We start from the raw sequence: 9,212 nt of genomic DNA, 5'->3' as shown, positions 1-9,212 counted from the left end.
TATTTTCGTAATTTACGCAATTTGCAATTGCTTCAATTTTCAAATTGCTGCGCAGTTCAATGTGCTGCCAGATAGTCTAAAGGACAAGCGCTTGACGCGCAGCCAACTTCAAGTGAGCAGAAAATTGCGCGCAGCCAACTTCAAGCGAACGCATAACTGCGCGATAATGCGATTGCTTTTAGCGCATCGCTGAGCGACGTCCACGAACGGTTGGCGCCACTTTTTAGATGTAAACCATTTATTAATTATTTAATTGGAGTCCGTATGTGGTCATGTATTCGCCGCGCAAGACCCTTGCAGCGCCTGCAGCGCAGGACTTTGGCTTCCCCTACACGCCCTACGCCATACAGGAGCAGCTGATGCAGGAGCTCTTCCTGGTGCTGGAACGCAAGCAGATTGGCATCTTCGAGAGTCCCACGGGTACCGGCAAGTCGCTGACGCTCACCTGCGGCGCACTCACCTGGCTGCGCCAGCACGAGCAACTGGTGCGCGCCGAGCTGCTGCAGCGGATTGGCGAAGTAGAGGCCGAACTGTGCAGGCTGCAGGCGGCCAGTGCGCAGGCAGAGGATTGGATAACGGCGCAAAGCAACACGCGAACGCAACGCCAGGAGCTGGAACAGCTGCAGCGGCTGCGCGAGCTGCTGCAGCAGAAGGAGCAGGAGCTGGACCAGATCAAGCAGCGCCGAAAGCAGCAACAGCGTCCGGCGCGACGAGCAGGCGAGCTGCTGCTGCAGGCGGCGGCGACAGCAGCTGAGGACACTGCCGCCGAACCGGAGCTGGATTCGGACGAGGGGGAGGAAGAGCACACAGATCATACGCTGGCTGAGCAGCCAGCGGAGGAACGTTTTCGTGATGTGCAAATCTTCTACTGCAGCCGCACCCACTCGCAGCTGGCGCAGATTGTGACCGAGCTGCGCAAGACGCCGCACGGCCAGCACGTACGCTGCATTGCGCTCGGCTCCCGCCAGCAGCTGTGCGTCAATGCGCAGGTGCGCCGCCTGCCCAACCTGGCGCTCATCAACGAACGCTGCCTGGACATGGCGCAGGCCAAGCCCAGCTCCCATGTTAATGCCAGCAAGAAGCCGTCGCAGTCGCAATCGCAGTCGCTTAGTCGTTGCGCCCACAAGGCGCCCGCTCAGCTGCAAAAGCTCAGCGATGCGGCGCTCTCTGAGCCGCTCGACATTGAGGAGCTGGCAGCGGTGGGCGCCGCCTGTGGCGCCTGCCCCTACTATGCCACACGCGTCGCCCAGACGCAGGCGCAGCTGGTGTTGCTGCCGTATTCGCTGCTGCTGCAGCGCAGTGCGCGCCAGCAGCTGGGCATTGATCTGCGCGGCGCCATCATCATTGTGGACGAGGCGCACAATCTGCTGGACACCATTGCCCAGCTGCACAGCAGCGAGCTGAGCCTTGCCCAGCTGCAATTGGCCCGCCAGCAGCTGGCCGCCTACAAGGAGCGCTATGCGCGTCGGCTGAGCAGCGCCAATTTGTTGCGCCTCAATCAGCTGCTGTTCGTGGTGCGCCGCCTGCTTCAGCTGTGCGAGTCGAGTGGAGAGCCGCGCCTGCTGCGCACCTATCAGCTGAGCGCCGAGGGCGACTTCTACAACATTGATCTGCACGCCTTGCTGCAGTTCTGCTCGCGCACACGCTTGGCCCAGAAGCTGCACGCCTTTGGGCTGCAGCTGCAGCGTGAGCCGCAGCCCAGCGAGAATCGTCCGCCGCCCACGCAACAGCTGCTCCAGCGACTGGCCGCACAGCATCAGCAGTGCCAGGCGGGCGGCAAACGCAAGCAGCCAGCTGCTAAGGAGCCCGCAACGCCGCAGACACAGCCGAAGCCAACTGTGACGTCTAGTTCAGCTGTGCCCTCGCCTTTGCGTCCATTCCTGGCATTTCTGGAGACGCTCACCAGCAATGCAGCCGATGGTCGCGTGCTGCTCAATCCCAAGACGTCCACTCTCAAGTATTTGCTGCTCAATCCCGCCGAGCATTTTGCAGACATCGTTGCAGAAGCGCGCGCTGTGAGTAGGTGCCATAAGTTTCCGTTCAAGCTTTCTTTCACATTCCACGTCATCTGCAGCTCATCATAGCCGGCGGCACGATGCAGCCGACGCACGAGCTGACCGCCCAGCTGTTTGCCCACTGTCCCGAGCGTGTGGTCGAGCGTTTCTATAGCCATGTTGTGCCAGCCGATGCGGTTCTGCCATTTGTGCTGACCACAGGGCCAACGGGCGCCAAGCTCTGCTTCAACTATGCGCAACGCGCCAGCCCTGCCATGGTGAGTGCCAGAGATGTTCTACTCTAGCTATAAGTTCCTTTGGATCTCGGAGAGTATACCAGGTAGAGCTAGATAAATCAATGGGTATTACTTTCACGTTTAATGTAATCGTAAAAAGAGAAAAAACTTGGATCTTTTCTACACATTTAAAACTAGCATGTCTTTTATCAATTACAATCCGATTCTATTTAATCAAAATGTTGGATAGAGTTGTAAAGAACTCTCTCATTGACCTCTCTAACAAATTTTATATTTTTATATGCCCAAGGATCTCAGAGCCTGCGCTAGACAGAGTCGGCCCTCGCTCAGATGCCAAATAACTTTATATGCAAGCATCTCAAGCAGTCTAAACCGCATCATACTGATGCGAAAGAAAAAGCAGGCTTAGATCTGTTCTACAGATAGAATTACAGAATTACAAATCTCTTTCAGTCAATCAGAATATTAGAGTCCTTAAGAACTGTCCTACAATTTGTATATATCGGTATGTAGCCATGGATCTCAGGGGCTGGGCCAGCTAGAACTTTCAAATTTAATATGTAACTGCTCTCATACCAGATAAACGAGTATAACTTTTACTTGAAGTTTTTAAATGCTAGCATTAGCTTTATTTTTGTAAAATCCACGGCTCCATACTACATATGCTCTTATGTAACTCAGGGACTCTAAGAGTAAGAGCCATAAAACCTAATCCTTGTTTCTTCCTTTCAGCTGAAGGAGCTCAGCATGGTGCTGCAGAATCTTTGTGGCGTGCTGCCCGCGGGCGTGGTCTGCTTTTTGCCCTCCTACGATTACCTGGACACGGTCTATGCCCATCTGGAGCAGAGCGGTGCCTTGCAGCGGATAGGGCAGCGTAAGCGCATCTTTAGGGAAACAGCCGGCAGCGGGAGCGGGGGCGGCGTGGAGCAGCTGCTGCAGCAATATGCTGATGCCATTGGACAGACCGCAGGAGGCGCCCTGCTGCTGAGCGTGGTGGGCGGCAAGCTATCCGAGGGTCTCAACTTTGCCGACGATCTGGGCCGTGGCGTGATCGTGGTGGGAATGCCATATCCGAATCGCACTGCGCCCGAGCTCAAGGAGCGAATGCGTCATTTGGATGAGACGCTGGGCAGCGGCGCCGGCAACGAGTACTATGAGAATCTCTGCATGAAGGCGGTCAACCAGTGCATCGGACGCTCAGTGCGTCACATACGCGACTACGCCTGCGTCTATCTGCTGGACGAACGCTATGCCAGTGCACGCATCCAGCAGAAGCTGCCAGCCTGGATTGCCCAGCACATAACTGTGGCCAGCGACGGCTTCGGAGCTGTTCAAGCGCGCACAGCGCGATTTTTTAAGGTCAGAAGCTAAAGAATCCCCAAAGGGAGTCGTAAATTAAGCTAAGAGCTAGTGTTTAAATTTGCTGGAGAATCTTTGTTTAAATGTAGAATTGAATTGAGATTGCGAAGGGTAGTTTGAGAGAGTTTGCGGAGAATCTGATTGGGGATTAGAAGTATATTCGCAGAGTCCGGCAAGGCGAAGAGCTGCTGGACAATCTCAACGGGATTGGGAGGGGTATGCCGAGAATCTTTATGTGGGCGTGTTGGGACGGGAAGCCAGGCAGCTCAGGCTATCAAACTCTAGAGAATCTAGAAAGAAATTCCAAGTATTATCCAAGTTAATTTAGAATGTAACAAAAATTTTTTTTTATTAACAATAAATTTTTGGGAATTGGCGAAATTATTTCACGTCGATATCTCAACAGCACGAGAATATTGGGCAAAGAGTAGATTGTAGGATGGGAAATTGCAGCACTGCATATCGGTGCGTTTCCAGTTGGATAGCGTTGAGTATTCAATCTCCAGCTCCTTCATTGTCTCGTAGGCCAGCGAGGATTTGTTAGCAAAGATGGTGACAATAAATTTGCCCGGCTTAAAGGTCTTGATAACCTGATTAATCAATTTCGTATAGTTATTTAGCGCCACATTGCTCTCAAAGCTCACATAGGAGAACTTCTCCTCGGGCGTGATGTGTATGGTCATGTATTCGCCATGCTCATTGATGCCGTTCATCGAGTAGCCGCACGGATCGAACAGGAAGTCGTCGATAACCATGTCGGGCAGTATTTGATCTATGCCAGAGTGTGCCGTCGCCTCGGGTCCAGTGGAGAATTCGGTTTTGCTGAAGGCTGACATCACGTTCTTATCCAGATTTTGCATAAGTATCTCGATGGTTTGATCGGGATCAGCGTCTATATTGTTCTCCTCGACAATAATATCGGGCAGGGCTTTCAGCTCCGGCCTGCTGAACGTATAAAGATACCAACATTCCAGATTAATGGAGCCCAAGCAATACGATCGGCCTTCGGGAAATATGGTATCCAAATAGGAGACCTCCTCGTAAAAGCCTTTGTGTGGACTATTCTGTACCTCGGGTCGGGTAAAGTTCTTTCTCGAATAGAATATATCGCTGATCACAGTGAAACCGTGAACTTTGGCTAATTTGAGCAGCTGCTCCAAGCATTTCAACGGTGTCGTTGTTCCACACGTCTTCAGTATCCATCTGCGCTTCGAGACGAACATGCTGCTCTCGCTTAAAAGGAATGCATCTATAAAATCATTTTTGGTGAAGCTGATTATTTCGCATTTCACGTGGCGCAGCAGATTCTCCCATTCAGGCCGCGTTATGTTGCGTAAGTCGCCTGTGGGACTTGAGCTCTCCTCAAACCATATCTCCAATAGCTTCTCAACGCCTTCAAAAAAGTGTGCGACTACCGGGTCCGGCATGGCGAGGGCTTTTTGATCCATTGGATAAAAGAACTTCAAAACAACTAAACTAGGGATGCACAAGATACATCGACTATTTCAAGATACTTTGCAGCAGTCGGCTTATCGATATGTGCAATATATATCGATAGGGCAAGTCGACACGTCGATTCGATCATTTCAGTATGACCGATACCTGTTCAGTCGTGGCTGATTTTAAAATATATGTTAGCTAAATTAACAGAATAGTCTTCGGATTGGCCTTCTTAAACAAAATACAAGTTTCTTTATCGTAGAATACTACAAGTATTAGCCGCGGACAACTTAGCTTGATTATTGCTTAGTTTTGACTGAGCAGCTTGAGATAAACATTACATGGTTGAATCAAATAATTCATCAAATTTTGTTTAGATTTACGCGAATAAAGCAAACAAAAATATATTAAGATATAAAATCCCAATGCTAAGCCACTACAATTCAAATATTTGATTGTGGGCGGGCAGTATCGATATTTAAACATGCATTCGTACATCGATATACTTTTCATAAATTCAGTATTTCTAAAATTTTGGTATTTCTCGCACACATATGATAAATAGGTAAATGAATAAATATATGCATTTAGTAACAATACACATGTAACTAGAAATACAATATATTCTTCGCATAACGAGCATAAGGTAAATAATATTAATTTCCTTTGTCTGCAATACTGAAATAGAGCTGTTAATATTTATCTTAATTAATGTATGTTTCCTGGTGTTTGCTGAAACGTGCAGCAAGCTCTTCATTCTGTTAGAAAGTAATTTGAAAGATTAATTATATGCTAGTGGAGCAATTCTGAAAAAAGCAAATTTGTATATAATATGGCCTAGCTTGCAGGCATTTGTAAGAGTATTTGAACTTCGTTAATTTAAAATTGCCGATTTCTTAGCGGCTTAACAACTACTTTGAGTATTTTCTCTTAGTTGCGCACGGTCACACTGTCGTTTATGTGTGTGTTGTTTGTCGCTCTGCACTCCATAAAGCGGATAGATAGCAGTACGTGCGTTTCAACAAAATTGAACATGTGAAGCATAATTGAGCTTTAAATTACAATTTCATAAACTAAAAAGCGCTGCATGTGCACAAAGTATGTTAATCGGTGGATATTCCAGTGTTTATTTCAACGTGTTTATTCGTGTGCCCGTGTCGCGCTGTATATATACATACATATGTGTGTGCGTGTGCTGAGTGCCTGTTTGTGTGTGTTGGTTTATGTTTGAAAAATGCATTTTGTTCGTTATAAACAGCTACAGTTCCGTGCGATTCGAAAGGCTTTGCAGCGTAGACCCCCAGCAAGAGCAGCCGCAGCCAAGTTCAAGTCCAGTTTCGAATAAACGGTTAAAAAACGCCTTTTAATCGAAAATTCAAAAATTGAGATTCACGTTTCCCTCTATATTTACTTTTCACATGTGCCCGGGCTGATAAGATGCTCGGGAACTGAACTGGTGGCTCCCCTGTTTGCTTATTATATCTACTACGCTTCCCTCGATGTGTGCGTGCGCGCCTTCGCATTGCTTTGATTCATGAACAAGATATGCCGACCCGGCGGACACGCTCTGCTAAAGCAACAACAACTTTTAGAATACTGGTCGCCGCCATTGAACAAATATTTATTACTAATAATATTTTCGCCTCAATTTACTTGACGGCGATAAAACGCTGACGCCAGCTTAAGAATTCTTATAAAAGGTTGCTCAGATTACATGCATGCACACACACACACACACACACACCGTTTGTTCCTCTGTGGGTGTGTGTGTGCGTGTGTTGCCTCTGCCCGGCCAGAATAGTTGTCACCGGAGCTGCAGTCGCAGCGTTTAAAGCGGTTATTCTCGTTAGTTGTTGTTATTTTGCTATAAAAAAACTTGTTTTTATCGCTGACTATGATAAAAGTGGCACACATTTTATACATTTTTACTATACAAAAAAGACGAAAGAAAACCAAAATGAAAACTCAGCTGAAAAGCGCTCAAAAGTGTTGCCCCATCTCTTTTGCTGTTGCAGTTGCATTTAAATATCTGCTATCCAGCCAGCTATCGTTATCGATATGAATCATGCGCCGACTTGTTTACGTTCCTAAACTATAGCACTGTGCCACTATTTTAATTCCAGCTGTACCCCACCCCCCCTCCACAAAACAACTCGACCTCTGTAACTGAGCGCCACAATACCCTTTGCTAGCCGATAGTTAGACCCTGCGGTGCCAGCCAGCGCTTAATCCAAGCTAATATAAGCTATATTCGCTTTCTAGCCATAAGTGTCCAAAAACTAGCTAAATCTGTTTAAAATTGCGCTCTTTCCGGCCGATGACTTCTGAAAACCGTCAAATTTAGCTAGAAAACGCATCAGCCTTTAACAAGTTAGCGCATTTGCTGGCCCAACCCATCTTATATATACATATTAAATATTTAACTTATTTCTGCTATCCATCAGCTAATAAGCTAATAAGAAGAAGAATCGTTTATTGCTTGCATTCGATGCATTTTAACGCCTTGTAGGGCATACGCGTTTCGGTGTGTGCAGCGCGGCGGCGCTGGCGAGTTCATTTTCTTGCCTTTGGCAGCCGAAAACGTTGCGCAGGTTTTTCAATTCATTCGCATTTGGACCGCAGTCGCGGCAACAACGCTACTTGCGAAACGGAACGAAACGGTAAATGAAACAACGCCCCGTGGCCGATAAACGTGCGTCGGTAAAACCAAAGCAAAAAGGAAACGAAAGAATTAATGTAAAAAAAAAAACAGAAAATACACAAAATTTAATAAATTTACAACGCGTGCTGTGCAATAACAACAACAACATTAACGACAATTTACATAATTGTGCATTTATTTTTGACAACAATAATAAATCGAAACAAATCTCCGGCAGTTGCCGATAAGCAGCGCCTTTTTTTTTTATCAAATTGTGTGCTATTTTTTTTTTTGCCTGAAAATTTGGTCCTTTTTTTTTGCTGGTTATGTTTCTGCACTGAGCGCGAGCGAGATAGCGAGCGGCGAATGCGGCAGATGAAATCAAAACAAAAATTGTTGTGTGCTTCGCAATTTTGCAAAGTGCCGTTAGGAAGGCTGCATTAATGCCGTTATATTACTACAGTTGTGTGTAGAATTTATGGTTTTTTTTTGGTGATTCCTTTTTGTTATTTTTTTGGGTGTGTGAAAAGTGAAAGTGAAAATTTAGCGCAGGCAACGCACACGCACACGCACACACACACACACACACACACACACACAGGCATGGGCACGCACGCTGCCACAGGACATGGAAACAAACGAAATAGAGAACAAAGAGAGCGAGCGTGTAAGAGAGAGCGCTTGTCTCTAGGCAGGAGAGCATGCGTTTTGGGGTCGGCGCTACAATTCGAAATTTGGCACAGCGTGTGAAGCGCACGCATTAACACCCCCGCAGCAGCCCGGCGCGCGCGCTCTCTCTCACTCGCTCACTTGCAAGTTCCCTTGTGCTGCTCTGCGCACACATTTGTCAGGCGTGCGTGCGTGCCTGTGCCTATGTGTGTATGTGTGCGCGCGTAAAGCAAAGGAAGCATACGAATGTAGCCCACCCCCCCTTCAACTACTTCTATCCCTCTTGCAGCAGTGAGTGTAATGCGCTAAACTCTCAAGTCAATTTTGCGTTGAAACGAGACGCCGTCGTCGTCGTCGCAGCAGCGACGTTGTGACGTCAAAAGCAGCAGCAGCAGCAGCAGGAGCGTTGCCATATCTACTCCCGCCCGTCGCCTCCCCGCAACACACACCACACACCACAAACACAAACACTCGCATACGAAAACAATATAAAGGAGCACATACCAAAAAACCAAGTAGAAGAAGAAGAAGCAGCAGCAGCACAACGAATACGACAACTAGCCATAATACGTGTGAAAGAGCGGGAGAGACAGATAGAGAGAGCGAGGGAGAGAGAGAGAAAGAGTGTTAGCTTTGTGTGAGCAACAACTACAACTTCAACTACAACTTCAACTACAACAAGAACAGCGACAACGTTGCAAAAGGAGCCGTAAAAATGGAACAGCCGAGCATACTCGTTAAAATCCTGCATTCAATACCGCATGTGAATTACACATTTCGTCGGGTTAATGACACCTTCAATCCGGATAGCGATGTTTACCTAGAGGTGAGTACAGCGCACAAGGATCTGGG

General features: G+C 47.6%; 3 protein-coding genes across 3 annotated transcripts in view; 2 read left to right on the top strand and 1 right to left on the bottom strand.

Annotated features, from left to right (window-relative positions):
* The first annotated feature begins 170 nt into the window (after positions 1-170).
* Positions 171-4,024, top strand: LOC135440312 (ATP-dependent DNA helicase DDX11). Its single transcript, XM_064699411.1, has 3 exons — positions 171-2,015; positions 2,075-2,272; positions 2,984-4,024. The coding sequence occupies exons 1-3, from the start codon at positions 273-275 to the stop codon at positions 3,620-3,622; spliced, it is 2,580 nt and encodes an 859-aa protein (XP_064555481.1). The 5' UTR covers positions 171-272; the 3' UTR covers positions 3,623-4,024.
* Positions 3,934-5,135, bottom strand: SamDC (S-adenosylmethionine decarboxylase). The gene has a single exon (XM_064699432.1). It carries the CDS (start codon positions 5,056-5,058, stop codon positions 3,997-3,999), a length of 1,062 nt encoding a protein of 353 aa, XP_064555502.1. The 5' UTR covers positions 5,059-5,135; the 3' UTR covers positions 3,934-3,996.
* Positions 5,136-7,573: 2,438 nt separating this feature from the next.
* Positions 7,574-9,212, top strand: part of LOC135440303 (transcription factor Zelda) — a 31,473-nt gene continuing 29,834 nt past the window's right edge. Inside the window, 2 exon segments of the mRNA XM_064699398.1 lie at positions 7,574-7,710; positions 8,650-9,186. Of these exon segments, the coding sequence (XP_064555468.1) occupies positions 9,076-9,186 (111 nt within the window). The 5' untranslated portion in view covers positions 7,574-7,710; positions 8,650-9,075.

The sequence above is a fragment of the Drosophila montana genome, unplaced genomic scaffold (genome assembly GCF_035044405.1).
Source record: "Drosophila montana isolate Dmon_TW-CO22-7 unplaced genomic scaffold, ASM3504440v1 contig_920_1, whole genome shotgun sequence".
NCBI lineage: Eukaryota > Metazoa > Arthropoda > Insecta > Diptera > Drosophilidae > Drosophila > Drosophila montana.
The sequence above is the reverse complement of the archived record's forward strand: the minus strand, read 5'-3'. Positions and strand labels throughout refer to the sequence as shown.